The 26,001-nt window shown below is 46.0% G+C and overlaps 1 protein-coding gene across 3 annotated transcripts in view; it reads right to left on the bottom strand.

Annotated features, from left to right (window-relative positions):
- Positions 1-8,169: 8,169 nt before the first annotated feature.
- The window catches only part of col18a1a (collagen type XVIII alpha 1 chain a), a 275,931-nt gene continuing 258,099 nt past the window's right edge, over positions 8,170-26,001 (bottom strand). For all 3 annotated transcript variants that reach the window (XM_055638409.1, XM_055638407.1, XM_055638408.1), the window contains 14 exons: positions 25,189-25,263; positions 25,022-25,096; positions 24,242-24,290; positions 22,541-22,630; positions 20,586-20,629; positions 18,231-18,356; positions 17,867-18,020; positions 16,455-16,513; positions 16,011-16,139; positions 15,196-15,234; positions 13,792-14,118; positions 12,370-12,567; positions 11,549-11,661; positions 8,170-10,802 (listed from right to left, as the gene is read on the bottom strand). In XM_055638409.1, the coding sequence (XP_055494384.1) occupies positions 10,589-10,802; positions 11,549-11,661; positions 12,370-12,567; positions 13,792-14,118; positions 15,196-15,234; positions 16,011-16,139; positions 16,455-16,513; positions 17,867-18,020; positions 18,231-18,356; positions 20,586-20,629; positions 22,541-22,630; positions 24,242-24,290; positions 25,022-25,096; positions 25,189-25,263 (1,692 nt within the window). In that variant the 3' untranslated portion in view covers positions 8,170-10,588. The remainder of the gene's footprint in view (positions 10,803-11,548; positions 11,662-12,369; positions 12,568-13,791; positions 14,119-15,195; positions 15,235-16,010; positions 16,140-16,454; positions 16,514-17,866; positions 18,021-18,230; positions 18,357-20,585; positions 20,630-22,540; positions 22,631-24,241; positions 24,291-25,021; positions 25,097-25,188; positions 25,264-26,001) is intronic.

Genomic DNA, 26,001 nt, shown 5'->3' with positions numbered 1-26,001 from the left:
CTGCTTTCCCTCTTTCTCTTTTTGTTTGCTTTGTGTAGTCCCAGACTATTCAACATTTCCTCAACTCTACATTAGCTACTCACAGATAAAGAAGCCTATCTGACCCTGAATAGCCACATTATTTCATTATGACATGACCATTCCCTGCGTCCCCACCCACACCCTCTCCCCACGTTTTCTACTACCCTGATCAATTAGCTTCTCCTTGTCAGTTCTAATGAGTTGCTGGACCTGAAAACGTTCACACCTGCAGTTTTTTTCTGAGCTTTAAACATGATGAGGTAACCTGAGGCAAGACCGTGGAGATCACGGGTAACCACAATGAGAATGAAAAGCAGACTCCAGGAGAGGAGACTGCAGAAGTGCAAAATTGAATGTGGATAGAAAGACAAGCCCAGTAATTATCGAGATGGTAAAAATTTAAAGTGGTCTGGCAGTTTGTCTATCAACATTTACAATAAAGTACAGGAGAATCAACTCAAGTCAAGTCACGCCAACTTTATTTGTCACATACACATACAGGATGTGCAGTGAAATGAAAGTGGCAATGCCTGCGGATTGTGCAAAAACTACAGAACAGAATAGAACAGAATCAGTATTTACATAGTTAGAAAAATACACAATATTACTGATATTGAAGATAAAGGGGACGAAGGCAGATACAAATGCAAAGGAGATGATCTTGCAAACAAAAAATGTGTGATGTTGGGAAACTCATGTGTTGGACAATCGATATTCCATTTAATGAAGCAACGGGAAATTAGTAAAATCATTTTAACCCAGAACCAATATAGATGTGCAACACCTTATAGAAACTTACAAAATTCTTAAGGGGTTAGACAGGCTAGATGCAGGAAGATTATTCCCGATGTTGGGGAAGTCCAGAACAAGGGGTCACAGTTTAAGGATAAGAGGGAAGTCTTTTAGGACCAAGATGAGAAAATCATTTTTTACACCGAGAGTGGTGAATCTGTGGAATTCTCTGCCACAGAAGGTAGTTGAGGCCAGTTCATTGACTATATTTAAGAGGGAGTTAGATGTGGCCCTTGTGGCTAAAGGGATCAGGAGGTATGGAGAGAAGGCAGGTTGAGTTGAGGTGATGCTGTTGGATGATCAGCCATGATCATATTGAATGGCGGTGCAGGCTCGAAGGGCCGAATGGCCTACTCCTGCACCTATTTTCTATGTTTCTAACTCACAAGCAGGGGTCATGAGAGGTGATCAGCAGCTATACCATTGGCATTGCATTGCAGTGCGTTTCAGGACTGTGTGCGGATCAGTGGGTTCATGTATGAACTCATGGATAAGCATATACTGTTTGTACACTAACCTTTCATTCAAAAGAGGAGCAAAATCACTATATCTATGGAAATGTCCATAAATAAATAGGAATTTTAGCCAACACACAAAGTTAGTGCAAATGTGATACATGGACGAATGGCAGGAAGGATGGTGGGAACTCCAGCATGGCGGTGGGTTACATGAGGTTGAGTGGTGCAGGTACGGGTGGAAGAAGATGATATCCTGTCACTGTAATGGAAGTAATTGCAACTGTACGGAAAGAACAGTGCACGTCAAGTGAATGGGCACACATTCAGGAAATGTGAAACAGCTGCATCACAAAAGCCACTCTGCCAGGATTTAAAACATTGGATCACAGGAGGAATGATCCCAAGGAATTACAACGGAAGATTATGGAAAAATCTGTATAAAATACTAAAGTAAAGACTGAATTGTAAAGTCAGTGATGAGTAACTTGATTACGAGGCTGATGTTGGATAGAGACGAAACAAGGAATTGCAGATGTTAGTTTACAAAGAATAAACACAAATTGCTGGAGTAACTCGACATGTCAGGCAGCATCCCTGGGGAACATGAATAGGTGACGTTTTGGGTCACGACCGCCCTTCTTGCCTCTGAAGAAGGGTCCTGATTGGAAACATCACCTATCCATCTTCTCAGGGATACTGCTTGGCCCGCTGAGTTACTCCAACACTTTATGTCTTTTTTAAATAAGATAGAGAACACTTATCTGTGATGTGCTTTTCTCTTGATTAAAGAATACAATCTTCTCAAGAACCACTTCTGGTCGACATTGACAAAGAAATGGACAACTTCCCTGTATTAATTGACAGCCTCACAGACTGGCTCACATTGGGCCATAAACACATGGTGAAGGAATTAGGATCTATCTAATCCAACATGGACTTGCTGAAGACTTCTCACCATGCAATTGTCTATTGTGTGGATTGTTCCAGAGTTGAGTGAATTGTGAAGAGCAATGGAATAAAACATTGTTATTTTGCCGGGAGTAGAAGCTAGACAGTCTGGGACTTCTTCCCCTGGAGTGTAGGAGGCTGAGGGGTGAGTGGAGTAGGCTGAGGGAGATATATAAAGTCATTGGCAAAGTTGTGGATGGGACAGTTGCTGTGTAAATGCAATGCTCTCTTTGTTGTGGAGATTGCTTTGTGGGACCACGCTGCCACCTGCAGGAGGACAGTGCTGATTCCACTGAGTGACCTTTTTCCGACAACGTCATTCAAATTCAATGAGAATAAATCAAGTTACGTGCTTGCTTTGCTCTCCTTCGGTTTAGGTATTGGTTTAGGTTTAGGATTATTACTGTCACGTGCACCAAACTGCAATGAAAAGCTTGGTTTTGCCTGCTATGGAATCAAATCAGACAATACTATACATAAGAGTGTCAGAGGTTATGGGGAGAAGGCAGGAGAATAAGGTTAGGAGGGAGAGATAGATCAGCCATGATAGACTTGATGGGCCAAATGGCCTAATTCTACTCCTATCACATATGATAAATACAACACATACAACTAATAAATGCTGGATACTTTCTGCATTTGCAACACCACCAGGTGCTCTGTACATCTGACGTACCAGTTTGGTACAGACTGATGCCGCAATGGAGTTCAGCTCCACATGGGGCCACTACTTCCAGGAACTACACATGAGGCAATGTCATCCACGGGCACCTCCTGCACACACACATGGAGCCTTGTCCACGGGGCTGACTCCCTCCACCTGACTCTCTCACACCCAGCCGACTGACACAATCTCACTCCTGGTGACTAACCCCGCAGTCTCACACCCAGTGACTGACTGCCAATTAACCTACAAACCTGTACGTCTTTGGAGATTAGGTGGAAACCAGAGCTCCCGGGGAAAACCCATGGAGTGACTGGGAGAGCGTACATACTCCGTACAGACAGCACCCGTAGTCATGATCGAACCTGGGTCTCTGGCGCTGTGAGAGCAACTCTACAGCTGCGCCACTGTGCCGCCCCTCCCAGTCAAAGTCCCACTGCGTCACTCCCAGCAACTGTCCCATAGTCTCACTCCCAGTAATTGTCCCAGTCTCACTCCCCTCACTCCCAGTGATTGTCCCAGTCTCACTCCCCTCACTCCCAGCGATTGTCCCAGTCTCACCTCCCTCACTCCCAGCAACTGTCCCACAGTCTCACCTCCCAGCAGATGCTCAAAGTTCAGCTGAAGCCTCTCAGATGCTGGAGGTGGACCTGATCTCCTTATTGTTCTCACCCAGGGACGGCTGGTCTGTCCACAGTCCAGATAAGACAGGTGTCCACTTATCCCCCACTCTCTGTACACACGCAGGGTCCTGGCCCTGGTTGGGTTTGAGCCAAAGCATTGGCTTAGCGTCATGAAACAGTGAGAGACCATGATGGGGTGAGCTTCCCCCTCACCCACCTTCTTTTACTGCAAGGACAGGAAGTGGAACAATGGAGTTGTTCACTAACCATGACACTATGTACATTAAATGCTGCCAAGGAGCTGAATCAGTCCCATGTACCAGCGGTTTACAGAAGTCCTCTGCTTACAGGACATTAGATAATTATGATATTCATAATAACAACCACATTCAAACATCCTCATGGAACAGGAATGGTGGTTTAAAGAATGCCAAACCCACATTGTTAAAATAACCTACCAAATGCCAAATTCCAGATCTCCATGTTTTCCAACCAACCTTCTGTTTCCCATAAGCTTCATTGATGAACAGCGTATTAATGGCAAGACTTCTTTTGTGGATTTTTGTTTTTGCATCAAGCCACATGGTGCATAAACAGCTTTTAAAGTAAAAGATATATATATTTTAAACTCTTAATTAATCTTAAACCGTGTGGAAAGCACACTGGGGTTTGTGGAGAGGGGTGGGTGTAGGAGTCTGGATTGAGTGTGGATTTAATGACTAACCTTTCCAGCCCTGGCCTTTACCCATTTCGCAGAAGCTAATATTACTTGTTTTTCTTCATTGTTATCTTATGCGACTTAAGAAAGATCTTATTTAGTTTCATCACCTGCTAACGTCTCACCGCAGATCAATAGGTTAATTGGTTGTTGTAATTCTCTCTACTGTGTAGAAATTAGAGGGAGTTGATGAGATGGGCATCAGGTAGGGACCCTATCGTGTAGGATGGACAACTGGGATAAGATGGAACTAGTATACAGGTCGGTGTGAACGGAGAGCCAAAGTGCTTGTTTCCATGCTGTATCTCTAAACTAACCTAAAGTAAAACTAAACCAGTGAAGTACTCTCCTGCAGCTTGGTCTATTATTAGCTGTTCCCCAACCTTCACTAAACAAGAACATCTGGCCATGTATCTCTCTACCTTCTGCAGAGCTTTATAATGCACAAACAAACTACTATCCTACCACAGCAAAACAAATAAACAAACTTATATAGTGACATTCTGCTGATCCTACGTGGGCAAATGGGACTAGCGTTGATGAGGCATCTTGGCCGGCATGAGTTGGGCCATAGGGCCTGTTTCAACGCTGTATGACACTATGCACATGTGGAATGTTGGTGGTCCTGGGTTTGTACTCACTAGAATTTAGAAGATTGAGGGGGGATCTTATAGAAACTTACAAAGTCCGTCTGTCTTTACTTTTTTCTGTTGTTTTTTTTGTCTTGTTTTGGTTAAGTTTTAGTTTGTTGGGTTGTGTTAGAGGGGGTGGAACATGTTCTCTGTCTCTTCCTTCGGGGGAATGCGACTTTTTCGTGTCGTATCCCCCTTCTCTGCCTCCGTCTGCGCTGAGGCCTAATGGCGGAGCTGGCGGCCTCCAGCCTGCGACCGACCCCGAGGCTCCGGAGGCAGAGCCAGCCAGGACTCACCAACGAGAGGCTGGCCGTCTTCGGGGCTGAGCAGCGGTGGCCCGACTTGCTGGTGCGGCGTTCTGGCTTTCGGCGGCGGCCTGGGGCTGATGCAGCGGGGCCCGGAGCTGGGGCAGCGGCCCGGAGCGGAGACGGCGGGACCTGGAGCAGCGACTGCGGGACCAGAAGCTGGCGCGGCGGCCTGGAGCTGGGGCAGCGGCCCAGAGCGGAGACTGCAGGACCCGGAGCTGGGGCAGCGACCTGGAGCTGGGGCATCGGCCTGGAGCTGGGGCAGCGGCCCGGTGCGGAGACTGCAGGATCTGGAGCTGGGGCGGCGACCTGGAGCTGGGGCATCGACCTGGAGCTGGGGCGGCGGCCCGGAGCTGATGCTGTGGCGGGCCGTCTCGGAGCGGGGATGGCGTTCCGGCTATCGGCAGCGGCGACATCACCACGGAGGTCCGCTGGACTGGAGAGCGGCATCTCCGGCCTGGATCGACCGCCTCAGCGCAGAGGGAGAACAAGGAGGGAAGAGATGGAAACTAAGACTTTGCCTCCATCACAGTGAGGATGTGCTTGGTGAACTCACTGTGGTGGATGTTTAATTGGTGTTTATTGTATGTTTTGTTATTATTGATTCTGTGTATGACTGCAGGCAACATAGTTTCGTTCAGACCGTAAGGTCTGAATGACAATAAAGGATCTATCTATAAAATTCTTAAGGGGTTGGACAGGCCAGATGCAGGAAGATTGTTCCCGATGTTGGGGAAGTCCAGAACAAGGGGTCACAGTTTAAGGATAAGGGGGAAATCTTTTAGGACCGAGATGAGAAAAACATTTTACACAAAGAGAGTGGTGAATCTCTGGAATTCTCTGCCGCAGAAGGTAGTTGAAGCCAGTTCATTGGTCATATTTAAGAGGGAGTTAGATGTGGCCCTTGTGGCTAAAGGGATCAGGGGGTATGGAGAGAAGGCAGGTACAGGATACTGAGTTGGATGATCAGCCATGATCATATTGAATGGCGGTGCAGGCTCGAAGGGCTGAATGGCCTACTCCTGCACCTATTTTCTATGTTTCTATGTTTCCAGGCTATCGGATCTTATTTTATTAATACTCATAAAAAGATGCCACAGGGTAAGATTTTAGTGAACCTAGTAAGTTTCAAGGGAACGCAGAGAAGAGATCCAGGTATGTTTCAAGCTACCAGAAGCAAGGTGTGGAGAGTGGAAGGTTGTGCAGGAATGGAGTGCTGGCAAAAGCAAGGGTACATGAGAACCGGGGCCCAGGAGAATAGAAATCTCGGCCATTTCATTTAACCTACACCTCCTCTGCTCTCTTCCCAAACATACGCCCCTGCTCCTGAGTCTTCTCCCTTTGTTCTCTTTTCCCAACCTTTCCTTCCACCTGGTTCCAACTTTTCATCGTTCCCTCCTAATCTGGTTCCATTTATCACCTTCCAGCCTCTGACCCTTCACCCAACCCCACAACCTTGCCTCCCAACCATTACTGCTTTATACCAGAATCTTTCCCCTTCCCTCACAGCCCTGACACAAGACCCAATACGTCAGCATGCACCTTTTGCCTCCACAGATGCTGCCTGACCTGCTGAGTTTGCTCTGAAATGGCAAACACACCTAGTGAGCCAGCTGCCCGACCATTGCGAGTCTTACTGCATATGTAATCTGTCTGGGAGTTGTTGAATGAAGAGTAAAATGTCCCTGTTTTTCTTTGAGTCAGCACCAAGGGAGATTTGACATCTTACCAAAAGGACCATGTTTTAAGCACTTCCTCTGAAAGACACACCTCAGGACTGCCCTCAAACATGAGCTATGGTGCCAAATGTATGGGCACTGATGAAGGACGACAAGGAAATGGGTGACCGATTCTGTCTTCTACAAATATGGTGTTCAGGGAGGGGGGAACAACCTGAATTTTGGGGGCTTTGTTTGATGGGATTTCCATACTCACAACCCATTCGAGAAGCTGTATATATAACTGGTGCAAACATTTGGCACACTACTGCATTGTAAACGGGCATAATTTCAAAAGTAATTGTGGACATGCCAATATGTAAGTGTGACAGCCTTGACATCAGGTTCTTGAACCGACTCCTCAACCCTAATCCTACCTTGACCAAGCAAACAAATGGACCATTACTTGTTTTTGGATTTGGACTTGTTTTTTTCTAATTGTATTTTGCACTCATATTTTTTTGCAGCTTTTTTACTGTCTTGCAGCAGTTATGAGTAATGTATGCATAGTTATGTTTTTGTGTGGGAGAGATAGATTGAATGGCGGAGTAGACTTGATGGGCCGAATGGCCTAGTTCTTCCCATATCACTTATGACCTCATACGCACACCTAAATGTTACAGCTACAACAGCTGATATGTCACTGAAGGCTCTTTAACTTCTACAGATGTACTGTGGAAAATACTCTGACAGGATGTATCATGACCGGGTAAGGCAATTCCAACATAGGAATGCAATAGACCAGATGGTGGTGGACTCAGCCCAGACCAGACACTGCCCTCCCCACCATCGAAACCATCTGAAACTGTGTAAGGGTCCTCATCTCACTCCTACCATCGGATAAGTACAGAATCCAGAAGTTCTATGGCACCAGAAACAGTTACTTTCCTTCAAACATCAGGTTCATGAACCGACTTTTCAACCCTAATCCTACCTTGACCAAGTAAACAAAAGGACCACCACTTACATTACCATGGACTTTTTTTTTCTAATTGTATTTTGCACTCATGCACTTACAGCTTTTTTACTGTCTTGCAGCAGTTATGAGTAATTTATGTATATTATGTTTTTGCGTGTTGTCTGAGTCTGAGTCCGAAATTTCGATCACAACTTATGTGTATGACACAACCCGAAAAATAATGCACCTTGTGTTAAAATTCCTAATTTAGGCAAAAACACACAAATGTTATGGAAATTAGAACACTAATTAAGGGCATAACAGAAACACATCAAACAAACAAAGTTTGCTGATATCAAATGCTTCCTCCCAAAATAAACATGCAAGAGATATGATTTTAAAGAGGACTTTATAATCTTTATTCAGTATTCTGTGAGAAGTGTTTGGAATGCTTCAAGGTTACAGAAAGCTACACAATGTGCAGCACACGTTCACCGGCTTTAATCATAGCACTTTCACGTTTTGACATGAAATGTAGTGCAGACTCCAAGAGTTTAAAGTTTGCATCAACACATTAGGGGAGACCTTTGGCGTGTTAATTGGTCCTTCATGTAAGTTTTCAGCAGGTTAAGTATCACTCTTTGTCATTGACACCAACAGGCAAAGTTGGTAACATATTATCAGTGGTCCTTGGAGGGAGTATGAAACCGAGGCAGTATAAAAAAAATACTCAAATTGCACAAAACAACATCACAAATGAGCATATATATTGCCAGGCTTTCCAAAGTAATCAGGTTTTCAATTCTCTGGTGCCAATGTGTAATGCAGTTACGTACACACACATATAAGTAAACATTCAATGGTTTAACCAAGGATGGCTTGTGGATATTGGAAGAGAACTAAAGCTGAAATGGAGATGAGCAAACACACCCACCCCAGCACTTTCTGCCAGATTGACTTAAGCTCTGAGTGAACAGAAAAGCCAACCTTCCAGGATTGTCTGAGGACTTCAAGAATTAAGGAGGGAACTCAATGTTTTGCCTTTGGAGGAAAGTTAAAAAATAATGGTATGTACTTTGTTAAAAAACTTTTATTGAATATAAAAATGCAAAAGAATTGAATAATAACCACTGAAGCAATGTCCAATTGGGTAATGTGGAGTCTATTTGCTTTCTGATTGCTCTACCATGGGTATGGTTTAATGGCTAATGGGAGCAATGTGGAGCGAGTAGGCCAAATGAGTAGAAGTTGCAGGTCATGTGATCTGCCTCCCGGTATACCACAAACTAAATTAGCTATCTTGCTATTAGGCCAAGGTAACCAAGCAGGGATCAGTCAACATGGACTTCCAATCTCCTTCCTGACCACTAATCAAATGCACCCTTCACAATGTTACCTGGTTAAGCTATACAGCAAGGTGGAGCATTTGGTCGAGTGTTGAAGAAATCGATCAGCAAGAAAGTATTGGTCGGGGAAGTATTTGCTCATGGAGTGCCCTCTTTTACAAAATAATGGACGGCTTTTGTTTTGCCAGTGCAAGCTTGCTTCTCAACATCTTTCATAGTAGTGAAGATGAAGGGAGATTCGGCCTACGGCTGGAGCAAGCACCATGCACTGTGTTCAGTGACACAGTAACCTGACTTCAGTATTTAACTAACCCTGTCGGTGGGACAAAAGTAGTTTCCAAAGTGGGTTAATCAGGCTGAGAGCATCGACTGCAGTCGACATGTAAAGTTATAAAGGATGATGAAGGGGCTGGAGCGCTGCTCCAGGAGCTGGCCGCTGAGCAGGGAAGAAGCCATACCCTTGCCGCTGCCCTTACCATCTCTCGATGCCTCACAGTAGCTGTCCACATGGTGCCGTCCCTTGGAGTCCGACCCACGCCAGATCAACTTCTCATTGACAAAGTCAATGGTTCCTCGGTTGTTGAAGGTAAGGCCTGGTGTACTGATGGATGGATTGCTGGGAATGAATGGGGGCTGAGATGGACTGAATGAACTTTGTGGTCCTCTCCTCTCCTCTCTTCTAATGTCTTCTACTAATCTTCCAACTCTAGGACGGCCAACTGCACCCCAATGCCAGGAAGGTGAGATCAATGAAGCGGGGTACACTTCAGGGTCTCTCTCTGTCTTTCTCTGAGAACTCATGAAGCCCCTGTAAGTCCCACATAGATGAGATGGGGAAAGCGGGTCCAAGCACATAGACATCGTTAATGCTGTGTATTATCTATTACGTATGTGTGTGCATATTTATGTGTATGCAATGCATACACATTTGTGATGATTTCAATTTCCAAATGACTAAGGTGTAGCCTAGACCAGTCTACATACAACTGTGTAGTTCTACATACAACTGAGCATGATGGTGTAAAAAGACTGTATGAGTCTGCAAAAAGGAATGTATCTTCTTATTTTTGCGTATGGCGTGCACAGCCTAAAGTTGCAGGACAACTCGTTCTATTTGAAAGGAATGCATTAGAAAAGGAATCTGATTAAGACTAACTTTCAGAAGCAGCAAGTTAAAAAATACATTGGCTTGCACAAACATTCCACATACAAATATATAGATTGTTACATGTTCACACTGGACACTTGCAACATCAGGGCACCTCAAGGAAACATCCAGTGCATGCTGGGAAACCACCGTGAGCGGCATTTTAATATTTGTTTGATAAAACCGACCTCTTTGGCTTTTTCATTTTCTTCCATCTTTTTTTTTAAAAAAGAATTTGTTTCAAAAAAAAATTACAACTGTACAGAAAATGTGTTTTTGCCGCCAGACTTTCTCCGGGGGGCAGGGAGGTGAGAGGCGTTACTTCCGGGAGTGCGGCAGGTAGCTGTTCTCGATGCAGAGGATGATGAAGGGGCTGGAACAGGGGCTGGAGCGCTGCTCCAGGAGCCGGCTGCTGAGCAGGGAAGAAGCCATACCCTTGCCACTGCCCTTATCATCTCTCCAGGCCTCACAGTAGCTGTCCGCCTGGCGTCGTCCCTTGGAGTCTGACCCATGCCAGATCAACTTCTCAGGCCTGAGGGATGAACGGGTGGGAGCAGGGAGGAAGAAAAGAGAGTCGGTAGGTGTGAGGGAGGCAGAAAGTGGGTACCCACCCCTCCCCCCCCCCTTTACTCTCAGTCTGAAGAAGAGTTCCGAACCAAAACATCGCCCATTCGTTTTCTCCAAAGGTGCTGCCTGATCCGCTGAGTTACTCCAGCACTTTATGGCTATCTGTCAATGGGCACACTCACCCAAGACTTCTGAGCTACCAGGGCCCTCGGATGCAGTCCTCTTCCTCTCTCCATGTCTTGGGGCCTTCTGCACTGTCAGACACCCTCCATCTTTCAATGTTATGTCAAGCCCAGAGCCTATTGGATGACATTGTGTAGACACTGCGCTCACATCGTTGGAGTGTCTTGGATCACAACTTTTGCACTGAGAGGGGAGAACCTTACTGCATTAAAAGGCGATGGTTGGGTACAGTGTGCTGGTACATCTTGAGGACAGGGAAGTTTCACCTTTTACAAACGGAGCAATGGCCCTATTGTTGACACTTTCTCTTTTACTGTTAAACCATCTTCTTCTGTCTCTCGTCCCACCCGACCACCTTTCTCCACCATCCCACCCTCAAATCTCTAGCTCCCCCTTAAAGAAGCCTTTGACCACTAATATCTTCTTACCCCTCAGCCTCTAATGGCCTTTCCTAAACCCTATGTGCATGTCTTTGAAGAGTTTTACCACCTCAACAAGGCAATGGAACCAACCACATTATTTACTTACCAGGCCTGGTCTCGAAGCACATCTCGTCCGTCGAAGGAGTAGATGGCGGAAGATTTGAAAGGAGCTCCAGATCCGGTGAAGAGTGAACTCCAGCTATCGAACAGCACCTCCCCCTAAGGACAAGAGGACACCTCAGTACAACCCACTGGCTATCTTTGACCTTCCCCAGAAATTTTACAAGAACATTATATTCTCCAATTTCAAGTAAAACCCACCCATCTGTCTTTTGTACCATCCCCTTAGGTGGGTACACAGTTTCCCAGCAGCCCGTCACCCTGTTGCTTTTCCCTCAGCTTTCCGCTCATCTCCCACTCCTCCCGACTACGATCCCTTGATTTCCTTTTATTGCCCACATGCCTGGAATGCATTCTGTGCCCGTGTGCAGTCCTACTGGGAATGCATTATCAATCCTCGTGCAAACCTGTCAGGAATTCATTACAACCTGGGCACAGCCCTGTCAGGATGCATTACAACCCCAATGCAGCCCTGTCAGGATGCATTACAACCCCAATGCAGCCCTGTCAGGATGCATTACAACCCCAATGCAGCCCTGTCAGAATGCATTACAACCCCAATGCAGCCTTATCAGGAATGCGTTACAACCCAGGCACAGCTGACAGGGATGCATTACAACTCCAGTGCAGCTCTCACAAGAATGCATTTGCAAGCAGAGGTGCTGCTGCCTGGAATGTGTTGTCAGATCCAGTGCAGCTCAACTTGTACTCTACAGAACATTGCTGCAGAGAGAATGGAAGTCCATTTCCGGGCACTATGTATGTAAACGTTTATGTTTCTGGCCATGGCAAAGTGTTGTGACTTACCTTGCCGTTGACAATGGGCACCGAGATTCTGTCAGCGCGGCGAACCACACTATACAGGTCCTGCAGCCGGGACGAGAGGAAGCCCCTGAATGTGCCCATCAGACCCACTGCACGCGCCTGCTGGAAACATTGGAAGTCCACCCCACGGATCCCCTGCATGTTGCCTGTGAGGGGCGTGTTGAGAGCCATGAGATGCAACTGTAGGCAGAAGAAGAGAGTGTCAGCGGGTACAAAGTAATCTCAGCTCTTACTCCAGGCTGAAGATAAAATAAAACATCGTTGGCAAGGCTGCCAGCAACTCAACTGCAAAAGAAAGATGAACCTGGATGAGCATTTGAATGCCAAGGTATCTACAACCACCGATCAAAGGGACGGTGCAGTGGTGCAGTGGTAGAGCTGCTGCATTACAGTGCCCGAGACCCGGATTCGATCCTGACCATGGATGTTGTCAGAATGAAGTTTGTATGTTCTCCCTGTGACTGCGTTTGTTTTCTCTGGGTGCTCCAGTTTCCTCCCACACTCTGAAGATATACAGGTTTGTAGCTTAATTGGCTTTGGTAAAAATTGAAAATTGTCCCAAGTGTGTAAGATAGTGCTAGTTGGTGTGGACTGGGTGGACAAAGGGGCTGTTTCTGTGCTGTATCTCTAAAGTCGAAAGTGCTGGTATGTGGGTCTAGTACACATGGACAGCATGGACAAGGTGGGTCGCAGGATCTGTTTCTATGCCATATGACAGTGAACTTATTTGGATCGCTTTGGGGTCATGAAAGGCTCAGTGATGCAGTGAATGGATCTGCTGCCTTGCAGCTCCACGGACCCCAGGTTCGATCCCGGCTTCAGGTGCTGTCCGTTTCGAAATTGCATGTTCTTTCGTGGCTGTGTGGGTTTTTCCCGGGTTTGGTTTCTTTCCATGTTCCAAAGATGTTCAGGTTGTTTGCTCCTAAAGTATAGGTTGTTTGCTCCTAAAGTATAGGTGAGGAGTAGAATCTGGGGAGGAGTAGTTGGGAGTTTGAGAGAATAACATTGGTTAAGGTTGGTGCAAGTGTAAAAGTGGGTGATTATTGGTCAGCATGGATCCTGTAGGACCAAGGGGGCCTGTTTCCGTGCTGTATCTAAGGCGCTTTGGTAGACACAAAAAGCTGGAGTAAGTCAGCAGGTCAGGCAGCATTTCTGGAGAAAAGGAATGTGACATTTCTGGTCGAGATCCTTATTCAAACCCGACCCGAAATGTCACCTATTCTTTTTTTACAGAGATGTTGCCTGACCCGTTGAGTTACTCCAGCTTTCATGTCTATCTTTGGTGTAAATCAGCATCTGCAGTTCTCCTACACATAAGACCCTTTGGTATTTACTCAGTTGTGAGCAGAGTACAGTTCATGCACCCGGCCCACATGATGCCATCCCCATACATCAACCATTTACCATTGGCACCCCGTGCAGTCGGCCGGCATGGACGGGAGGAATGACGTGGGGTAGGTGGGAGATGCCGTGCTGGTTCCCCCTCTGAGTTCCAGCTGAGCGAGGAGGGTGGGTGGTTGCTGGCCTTCTCGGCTGGTGGTGGGGACGGAGTGGTTGCGGCACCTCTGGCTGCCGGCGCGGTTGGCTCTCCGTCCGTCGTTCCGGCTCGTGGTTGCGGTTCTCAGGAGAACCCAAGTCCGTGGAAACCACTCGATCTGAACTTGGCTCAGATTCCCGCTGTCCAGAATACTGCACCACTGGCGGGGATCCCACCGCCTCCACTTTGTTTTCCTGTAAAATGATCAGCATGTCAGGGAAATTAAGGCACAATCCAGGACTGAGCTTTAGTTGAGGGATTTTCCATGGAAATGTTCAAGTATAGTAAAATATCAGTCATGATATTGGTATTGGTCTATTATTGCCGTGTGTACTGAGGTACAATGAAACACTTTGTTTTGTATGCTAACTTGTTAAATCATACTATACATGGGTACAATCACAGCCATTACATAAGTACAACAGTGCAGGGAGAAAAATATGAGAATGCAGGATGCAGCATACAGCTAGAGAAAGAGCAGATTTTAAAAAAGTGCAAGAGCTGTAACAATGTAGGTTGGAAGATCAGGAGTAAACCCTTAGTTTATGAGAGTCTGTAAACAATGGGGAAGCAGTGGTTACTAAATCTGTGATACAAGCTTTCAATATTTTATATATTTTGCCTGACAGGAGAGGGAGATGGGGAATCGATGTGGGGCTAGTCATCTGGTTTGCATGACAGACTAAATGACATCCACAACTCTTTGCAATTTCTTGTGGACTTGGTCAGAGCAGTTGTCAAACCAAGCTGCGATTTCTCCCAGTAGGGTGCTTCTACAGTGCATCTGCAGATATCACCATGGATTATGTATTGAGGGATTTGAGATTAGCACTGGAAAACAGTGTGGAGGAGCTGTGAGGGATAGAGCAGGAATAAGAGGCTGAATGGCCTGCTCTTGCTTCTTTTGGGTTGGTGACTGATGCGCCCACTGTAAGCTTAGAAGCCCATGTGCTCTAAGCACACAATGTCATTGCCGCTCCAATGGAATCCCACATTGTCTGGGCAGAAATCAAATTTGGTCTTGAAGGGTGGATGGAAAAAGCTCCCAGAGCTGAAAAGCCTCGCAGTCTTTCCTTGCGGCCTGCTCAATATTTATCCCTTAAGCAACATCACTGAAAGAGCTTGTCGGGCCACTGCATGAGTTCAACCAGGTTATGCGGTTTTTCAAAATCAAAAGGACAAACAAAAATATATAAAGAAACAAACCACGATGAAATAACAAAATACTAAAGTGGAAAGTATACAAATCACAGGAGCAGAACTGTACTCACAAGGATTCCACCCCCAAGGTAAGGAATATACTCTCCAAGCTGTAAGAAAAGATAATTCAGTTAGGTAACCAGGATCTCCAAAGCCTGCACTCTATATGTACACTGCTTTTGTTAATGCAGTGTAGGAGTACACATGTCTTGACACACAGTTACACGTACAGTAAACCCCCAACCTTGGACCTTTGGGGAGAGGATGGTGTCCATTATTGCCGATTGTCCGTCATAACCAAGCGGAGGGGGGTAAGCATTAATCTATGGGTAGGAGGGAAGAAATGTAGCATTGGGGGGGGGTGTTTAAATAAGCAGGAATTCAGAGGCCGGGGGGCCGCAGAGCCCTCAGCCCACATGTGGTGCTCCGGGAACGGGCCCGGTACACGCACCACCTTCATGCTGGTTGCTCCCTCCACTCCCATAACCAGAAGCAAGCCACATGGCACCAGTACATAGGCTACATGGCGAAAGTGGGCGAGTGGGGCAGCGCAACAGATGCTTCAGACCACTATAACTGAAATTTGTAATATAGAGGTCCATTATTGCGACGGTTTACTGTATTATATATTATATACTTTAGCATTTGAACTTAAGTGTGTCTGTGAATACGTGGTTTTGCCCGTGTGTTGATGCGTGTCAATATGTTTAATGTGCTCGTGCATCTGTAAATGTCCGTGTTGTGAGTAGAATGTGAAAATTTAATAGAGTGTGACATCGAGTTTGGCCAACATGAAGCTGGAGGGGTTGAAGGAACACCCTCTCCCACATAGAACCAGGTTCCAAAACCAGGTTCCGTAACGGTAGTGGATCTGAGAAACACTTACATAAACCTGCCGCCAGCCCTCTCTCACTCGGACATACAGCTCTCCGCGTTCCATGATGTAAGCCAGTGTTCCCTCGTGTAGATTTCGAGAGATGCTGAGCATCATTTGGTAGGTCTGTAGGACGGTAACCTGCGTGGTATTGAAATGTAATGTCAGGGATGCTGTTGACACAGTTGAAGAATTATTGGACTGTGTCGAGGATTTTATTTATTTTTTACTTTAACTGGGAGGCCAAAAACTGACCTCCTGTTCACAATAGACAACACGTTCATCAACCAAGAGAAGACGTTCTTCTTCAAGGAGCTCCTTTATTATAGGTTGTTCCCTTGCCCCAAGATGTTCAGCCCTACATTCCCTAAGGTTGATCTGAAACTATTGCACTTCATTTTGCATGACAGACGTCACCCGTCTTCGGGAGTTAAGTGTTGAAGAGGCCAGACTTACCCCAGACGCTGAGGTTGCCGGTCCTGGGGGTCCGGGGGGACCAGGTGGGCCGACAAAACCTGTGTGCGGTAGAAGGGGAGGGGAGGAGAGAGGGTGTTGTGGGATGGGAGAGAGATGGAGGGAGAAGTATGTAATTCCACATCATGAAAAATGAATAGCCCTTCAAACCACAGCCGCCAATGCGGGGCACAAATCCTACAAGCTAAATTTGCATTAATTATTCATTAACTCGTTGTTTTGCAGACTATTGCGTGATCTGACCATCAGTTATCAGCGGGTACAGGCAAGAAGCCTACAAATCTCTCCTTGTTATTCCCTTTTTCTTGCTATCCTCCTGGACACATTGGAGCGTTTGCTGGTGAAGTCACAGTCAGTTTTAACCAGATTTGTCATTCTATGATGAGGGCATAGTCAATCGCCCTGAATGCAATAGTAAGTATGACCATTTCAACCCAGCACCAAAAATCTTCTTTGAACAGATCTTTCCATCCTATGAAATCCTCTCTATATCAACCAAACTCTCAATCCAAGCAAATCCTCACCACATCAAGAAAACCCTCACTAACCAGACCACATTCACACCATAATCAACTAATTCCTCTTGATCTCAACCTAGAACTTTCCATCCAAACTAAATACTCTTAACGTGAACCAAATCCTCTGCACGTGAAATATTTTCCAACCCGATGACACCTTCTCCATCCGAATTAAATCACATGACTCCAAATATTTCCCATTAGAACAAAATTATCTCTATCCCAACAAATCCTTCCCAAGCCAATTTAATCTCTCTCTATCCAAATCTAACTCTCTACATCCCAACCAATCTGCACCTTCAGCTAATTCTGCAGATCAACAAATATTCTTCAGCCCAATCAAACAACATCACAAGTCACTCCCCAATACAAACCCAACTATTAAATCCTCTAGAACCCTATCAAACTCTCTCCAAATGAACCAAACCCTCTCCAATGCAACCAAGCTCACTCCAACCGAACCAATCCCTTGCCAACCCAACCATCCCCTTACTAACACAAATAAATCCACTCTGTCCTAACACCACAACCGAACACACTCACTGACCCAGCCAAATCTCTCCAATTCTACCAAACCCGCTCCACAATAACCAAACCATTCCCACTCCACCCTGAACGCTCTCAACTACGATAAAATCCTCTCCAATCCAACCAACCCTCTCCGCAGATACCAAATCACCTGTATTTCATCCATTGTCCACAATAATCAACCTCTCCAACCTGATCAAATCTTCTCCATCTCAAATACGATTTCCTTTCCAACCAAATCCTCACCATATTAACCAACCTCCCTTCAACCAATCTACCCTACAGTATACATCCACCCAAATTCATTTAGACATTGTTTATTTCAGAATAAAATAAAGCGAGACTCACTTGTTGACGGTTGGTCTGGTGATACACCTGATGCTGGCAGGCCAGCTACACCAGGCAGTCCTGGGGGGCCGGGAGTTCCTGGGTAGCTGTAACCTGGGGGTCCTGGGTTGCCTGGCAGGCCTCTGGGTCCAACAATACTCTCTCCTTTTGGCCCCTGGTTGATAAACAGATTGTTTGCTCAGATAATAACGTTCAGTGAATGGCATAATGAAGCAAATATAGGAGATATCTTCATTATCGGCGATAACCCCCACCCACTGAGTTCCTGATTGACTGACATTCAGTCTCCTGACTCTTGATCTATGACCCACTCTCCCCCTCCCCCTGATAGCCTTTCACTAAAATGTCCACAGGAGGTTCTTACCTGAAGCCCTGGTCGTCCTGAAGATCCAGGAGGTCCTGCAGGCCCGGGTATACCCGAGCCATAGCCGTTGCTCGATGCTCCCTTCTCTCCCTTCTGCCCCGCATTGCCTCGGTCTCCCTTCTCCCTCTGCAAGAGGACGGGTGGAAGGAAGAGGATGAAAGATCTTAAACTAAAATGAGCCACTAAAACTGAGCACAAAAAGTAAACATGTCATGGACGACCAGCTCGTAGCCAGTGGCCATCAAACCTGACTGACGTGCTTCCAATCACCCCACCCCCATTGTTGCCACCATCACCATAGTGACACATCAGCTCCCAGGACTAATTGATTTGATTGATTTGATTTGATTCCTTTATTGTCATTCAGATCTTTCGGTCTGAACGAAATTACGTTGCCTGCAGTCATACACAGTAACAATAAATAACAAAACATACAATAAACACAAATTCACATCCACCACAGTGAGCTCTGTCTCTTCCCTCCTTGTTCTCCCTCTGCGCTGAGGCGATCGATCCAGGCCGAAGATGCCGCTCTCCAGTCCAGCGGACCTCCGTGGTGATGTCGCCGCTATCGAAAGCCGGAATGCCGTCTCCGTTCCTAGTCGGCCCGCCACAGCCTTAGCTCCGGGCCGCTGCATCAGCTCCGAGTCCCGCAGTCTCAGCTCCGGCCGCTGCCGAAAGCTGGAACGCCGCATCAGCGTGTCGGGCCGGGCCGCTGCCGAAAGCTGGAACGCCGCATCAGCGTGTCGGGCCACCGCTGCCTCGGCCCCGAAGATAGCCAGCCTCGAGTTGGTAAGTCCTGGCTGGCTATGACTCTGGAGCTTCAATGGTCGGTTGCAGGTTGAAGACCTCCAGCTCTGCCATTAGGCCTCAGCGCAGACGGAGGCAGAAAAGGGGGATACAACAAGAAAAAGTCGCATTCCCCCGAAGGGAGAGACAAAAAACATGTTTCCCCCCCCCCACAGACATATACACAGCCTAATAAACTAAAATGTAACTAAAACAAGACAAAAAAAAACAACAAAAAAAGTAAAGACAAACGGACTGCAGGCGAGCCGCAGCTGTTAACAGCGCCGCCACTTCCGGAATTGGACTCCTTGTTACTTCATGGAATCATTACATCAAATAAGCATTGTTGCACCCCTGAGGTTTTATCCCAGAGATCCCAGAATTGTATCCAGAGCTTACTCTTTAATTCCCAAAGACTCCAAGGATATGGAAGGATTGGCAATACTGGTGGTTGAATTCAGAGGTAACTTGATAAATGCACCACTTCAATTATTTTATAAATAAACAGTTCTGAGCTATTATCTACCTCATTGGAGACCCTCAGACTATCTTTGATCTGACATTACTGGCTTTATCTTGTACTAAACGTTATTGACGTTAATCCTTTCATCAAGTATCTGCACCTAATGGAAAGCTCGATTGTAATCATGTATTGTATTTCCACTGACTGGTTAGCATGTAACGAAAGCTTTTCACTGTACTCGGTACATGGACCATAAATTAAACTCAACTCAAATAAAACTCCATTAATCTGGCTGCCCAGGCTTATGGTTGTGAGGGAATAGCAGATTTCCAGACGATTGGATAATGTTTTGTTAACACTCCAACAGCATTTTAATTCACTTTATTTAAGATGTTGTATTGCAACTTTCTAGTGAATGTGATAGGTTTCAAGGGAATGCAGAAGTGGGGCCCTAGCAAGTGGATGGAGGTGCATGGGATCTAGGATTCTGGTGAGTGGATGCAGAATGCAGGAACTGGGCTCCCAGTGAGCGTAAAGAGAGGGTGGAAAATGGGGTCCCAGTGAATGGTCAAGATCACCTATGAGCCAGAATAGTCGGATAACAGATTACCGAAGTAAAGAACACAAAGTGTTAGAGTAACTCAGGCAGCATGTCTGTATACTCTGATAACCTGGAGACACAAGAACTGCAGATGCTGGTTTACAAATAAAAACACCAAGTGCTAGAGTAACTCAGTGGGTCAGTCAGCATCTGTAGAGGACATTGAGAGGCAACGTTTTGGGTTGGGACCCTTCTTCAGACAAGTCCCAGTCTGAAGAAGGGTCCCAGCCCAAAACATCGCCTGTCCATATCCTCCACAGATGCTGACCACTGAGTTACTCCAGCACGTGGTATTTTTATTTGTAAACCATTATCTGCAGTTTCTTGTGTCTCCAGATTATAAGAGTGTACAGAAACTATCAGCAAGGTCAAATCTTCACTAACGATCTCTATGTAGATACAAAAAAGTTTGGAGCAGAATGGAAGCAGACGCCCAAGCCGGTACTGCAGTCACAGGGAGCATGAGAGTTGAGTTAGTTAGTTGGAAGTTTGTAACGCTTACCCTGTTTGCAGAGTGAATATCATACACATCGTAAGGAACGATCCCTGAAGGGGAAGAGCACAGAGACATCAGTACTGGTTCAGTTACAAAGAAACACTTCAATAACATTGATAAAATGGTTGAGCTGTTGGCTCAGGTTGAGCTGCCCTAGTGTAGTCCTGACCTTGGTGAAAGGCAGGCCTCACACATCCCAAGGAGGTTTCTGTGATGTAGGAGACACGTGAGATACTATGGTCCCAGATCTCTCCTGCCCTTCTTACTGTCCCACTTCAACCCATTCACAATTAGTGCTTGCCAAACTGTATGCCATCCACAAGAGGTTCCAGAACAGCTTGCAGAGTCTTTTCAAATGTATTTCCCATCCCTGCGATCTTACCATAGTCCAAAGAGAGCAGATGCAATGGAATCCACCCTTCCAGATGGTGTCTGATTACTGTGGGGAGGTTACATGGAAACAGTTTTTTGTCTTAGACTATATATTTTTCTAAGACAGATTTTTTTAATCTGCTTGTCAATTTCCAAAGTAATTTTTAAGTGGTTATCTTGTTCCTGATTGAAATCACAACATAACTTCTTTGGGACATAGGAAGGAAATGGAACCTTTCCTTACCTGGAAGAAACCCACATGGTCACAGGGAGAACATGCAAACTCTAAACAGCGGCCTCTGAGGTCAGGATTGAACCCAGGTTTCCGGAGTTGCGAGTCAAAAGCTCTATGAACTACAACACTGTGCCGCATGGGATGGTAAACTGGTTGCTGAAGAATTACCCCCTAATGTTGTAGGGTGGATGGTAAATCTGGTTGGAGTTAGGATAGGCACATGTTGGGTAATTGTCATGGGGATATAAATAGGGGAATAGGATTACTCTGAGGACTTGAAGGCTGTGTAGCCTCCTCCAATATTCTCTATCAGTAAACCCTAATTTTAACAGACCTTTCTAACGGATTTTGGATATAGCAGTCTGTTATCGACAGAGTTTGTTGTTTCACGGAATGACCACTAGGTGAATGGAACGGTTATGTATTTGAACCATTTTAGCTTAATTAAGTTTAGAGATACAGTGTGGAAACACTGAATCCTCGCCGACCAGCGATCACCCGTACACTAGATCTATCCTGCACAACAGGGACAATTAACGGTGTGTAGTATAGAATTATCACAGTGGTTCTATCTTTCCGCCCATATAACTAATATAGTGGTTTTATCTTTCTTCCCAAATTGCAAAGACAAAGACAGTGTGACAGCGTGGGTTTTACACCCGGCACCCTGCGCATCACCCCTCACCCCCCACATTACCAAAAAGACGTGCAGGCCTGCAGCCCAACCACTGGCAGTGGTGCAGCCCCACAGCACCGCAGCACCAGGGACCTGGGCTCCAGCAAAAAGAGGAAACCCCGCGGCCACAGGGAGCACCCGAGGCCAGGATCGAACCCGGGCCCCCGGTGCTGCGGGGCATCTGCTCGACCAGTGATTCACAGGAGCCAACTACATCACAAACCTACACTTCACCGCAATGCGGGGGGGAAATCCGGGCATTGGAGGAAACTCATGAGGCCACAGGAAGCACCAGAGGTCAAGATCAAACTGGGGTCTTTGGCCTGGTGAGGGAGCAACTCTACCACGGTGCCACAGTGCGGTCCCAAGGTATTGTGTATTTTGTGTCCTTTACTGTTTGTTGTGCAGTGGATGATTAATGGCAGTTTTTCCAAGAGTAATGTATATATTATCCCCCTTATTCGATTATAGTTTACAATCAGTAATACGGATACCAAACCTCCCGTCCCCATGTGGTCCATTGTAGCGAGGGTTTACTCTACTTGAATATGTGTAAGCATGCTCCACTCTGACTGTTCATTGCTATCTTTCCAGTGCATGGCTGAATTGTTTTGAGCAAGTATTGAATTCTTACAGGGACCTTTTATACTGCTGCCGCCAGAATCCATTTCTACTCACCGGGTGGGCCTGGTGTTCCGGGCTGACCCGCTTCCCCTTTGCCCCCTTGGGGACCCGGGTAACCTGGGCTGCCACGCTCTCCTTTTGAACCTGTACGAGAGAAGAGAGCAAAAGCGAATGTAAATGGTCATGGAACGTTGTTGCAGTACAGATAAGCCTGCTATAACAAGATAGTTGTGTTGCTAAGAAACCGTGTTAGATTGTGTGAATGGAGTAAAATGGGCTAGTGCCCAGAGAGTTTAGACTCGTGATGAAAAAGCTTTCTCCCCATGGAATTTCTAAAGATAAAGGTCTTTTTAATTTATAAATGTATTTTCGTCACTGCAAAGTAAAAATACTATTAAAGGTTATATTTAACATTGTTTAACAGAGTATCGGTATGCCACCAATTGATGCAATTGTTTGTCAATTTCAATTACCACCAGCAGTGAAACTGACAGACTGTTGATTATACAGATGGTTACATGGATACAGTCTTTTTTCCTAGATTGCTTTGTTTTTCCATGACAGTTTTTTCCCCAGCTTGTTAATTACCAAAGTAACGTTTAAGTTGTTATCATGTTCCTGATTGAAATCACATAATCAATTAAGATGGCATAATACAACTAGTGTTGTTTAATTTGTCAATTAGATCAGTAACAACCACTTTCCTTAAAAGAATGAGGGAAAGGAACAATGACTCAGTGATAACGTTTTCAAGAAGGAACTGCAGATGCTGGAAAATCGAAGGTAGACGAAAATGCTGGAGAAACTCAGCGTCTATGGAGCGAAGGAAATAGGCACCGTTTTGGGCTGAAACCGTTCTTCAGTGATAAAGTTTGCAATGCAATGAGAGAGAGATCACTGGATTTGGTCATCAGGAGGCCAAACAATTAGTTCTAATCAGTTCTGTGTCAATTATTGCAAACTAAGAAATCTGAATGTATACAGAATATACCAGATTATCCCAGTAAATCAGGCAGTATTTGTAGAGTGACAAACACATTTTTCAGATTGACGAAGGCACAGGCGACTGCCATGCCATAATCAGAAACAAAAATCAAAGAGCTGGAGGGGCTTAGCCTTTGTGGAGGGAGAAGAACAGACACGTTTTGGATCAGGACTCCCCCTTCTGTCTGGTGATGCCTCATCATTTTATTACTGCATCTGTATCCAAAGGAAAAGCAATCGCTTCGCCTTTAACTTCACACAAATTGAATTAAATTGAATTAGTTAATCTGGAGGCCAATCAATTGTTAAATTCAATTGTGCAGCACGGTGGCGCAGCGGTAGAGTTGCTGCTTTACAACGCTTGCAGCGCATGAGACCCGGGTTCGATCCCGACCACGGGTGCTGTCTGAACGGAGTATGTACGTTCTCCCCGTGACTGCATGGGTTTTCTCTGAGCTCTTCGGTTTCCTCCCAAAGACTTATAGGTTTGTGGTAGGTAAATTGGCTTGGTAAAGGGAAAAATTGTCACTAGTGTTAATATGCGGGGGTCACTGGTCAGCGTGGATCCGGCGGGCTGAAGGGCCTGTTTCCACGCTTTCTCTACACTAAACTAAAATTGAATTGAATCCTTCAAATCGAGTGCCATCAAGGTCAAGATGAGGCCTCTATTCAACTCCTTTCCTCCAGCAAAATTGAGGATCTCAGTGCCAGAACGTTAGTCAGGGAATAAACACAGTCTTTATTCTTGAAGAGCAATAAATGGGTCTTTACCTGGTTGTCCGAGAAGTCCAGGGTAGGGGGCAGCTCCTGCACCAAACACCTTCAGAAAAGAAGGCAAGAGCAAGTCAGTGTTAGCCAAACTCCGCACTACTTTTCCCAGCACCAGCCAGGGCACATGGCTGGCACTCTTACCTCAGAGAGAGAATGGAGTGAGTTCATTGTGCTCCACCTATGAGCTTGAGCACTAATATCTAGGCTGGCCCTTCAGAGCAATGGGTAGGGCATGGTTGAGCTGCTGTCTCAGGGTTGGGACCTGAAGCCGAGGGTCTGGCCGCTCATTCCAAGACACTGTTCCGAGAAGCACAGTTGAGTCCCTCAACAGTAATATCAGAGAGTGTCAGGCAAGTGAACAATATGGCCAGTCCACAGCTGAGTGCAACAATGACCTCCATGTTGACCTGCGAGATGCTCCACAAATCGGAAGGTGATGCTAACCAAATAACCTACAGGCCGGGAGCTACATGTTGGTCAGGACACCGGGGTATACATCCGTTGTTATTCTACAAGATTGTGCTCTGAGATCTTCCATGGGAATAGACATGGCCTACTGTCAACGCCATGTCCAAAAGGCAGGACTTCTGACAATGCGGCACTCCCTCACTGTTTCACTAGAGTGTGGTCAAAGGTACTGGAGGGCAATGAGCCCGAGACCTGATCTGGAAGCTAGTTCTGGGCGATGGCTGGGACTGTCCACAAGGGATGAAGTGTTTGAGATAGACCTTGTGTACTTTGCTTCATTTACTACCTGGCTCTCAGCTGCAATCCACTTACGTTGTTGTCAAAGGATGATGCCGGTAGCCCAGGGGTTCCGGGAGGTCCAGGGGGTCCCGGAGGGCCAGGAATACTCTTAATATGGAAGGAAAACAGCATCAGAGCAAAGCTGGGAATAAAACAGCGGTTTTGTCAAATAAAGCAATCTGGTGGAAGATAAGACTTACCCGGAATCCATAACTGCTGCTATAATCTCCTCCATCACCCTTCTCCCCTTTCAGTCCATTTATCCCAGGACGACCCTATCCATGAGAAAAGATGGGATTAGACGGCGAGAAAAGATGGGATGGCCACGGTGGCGCAATTCTGCAGGTGCATCATAGAAAGCATTTTATCAGGATGCATCACAGCTTGGTTTGGAAACAGCTCCATCCAAGACCAGTAGAAATTGCAGCAAATTGTCGATGCAGCCCAGACCGTCACACAAACCAACCTTCCTTCTATTGACTCCATTTATACCTCACGTTGCCACGGCAAGGACGAGTTACACACTGGCCACTTCCTCTTCTCCCCTCTCCCATCAGGCAAAAGGTATAGAAGTGTGGAAACACACACCACCAGGTTCAGGGACAATTTCTTCCCAGCTGTTATCAGGCAACTGAATCATCCTACCACAACCAGGGAGCAGTGCTGAACTACTATTTACCTCTTTGATGATCCTCGGACTGTCCTTATCGGACTTTGCTGGCTTTACCTTGCACTAAACATTATTCCCTTATCATTTTTCTATTCATTGTAAATGGATTGATTGCAATAATGTATTGCCTTCTGCTGACTGGTTAGCATGCAACAAAAGCTTTTCACTGTATCTCGGCACACATGACAATAAACTAAACTGAACTGAACCGGTGGCGCCACCTTCAGGGAATCGCTGATCGGTGCAGACTCCGTGGGCCCATAGACCTGTTTCCGCGCTGTATCTCTAAACTAAACTAAACTAAAAAAGCCAGGTTGTTATTGACCTCCATCTGGGGTTTTAA

The sequence above is a fragment of the Leucoraja erinacea genome, chromosome 7 (genome assembly GCF_028641065.1).
Source record: "Leucoraja erinacea ecotype New England chromosome 7, Leri_hhj_1, whole genome shotgun sequence".
Classification (NCBI taxonomy): Eukaryota; Metazoa; Chordata; class Chondrichthyes; order Rajiformes; family Rajidae; genus Leucoraja; species Leucoraja erinaceus.
This window is presented reverse-complemented; position numbering and strand designations above follow the sequence as displayed.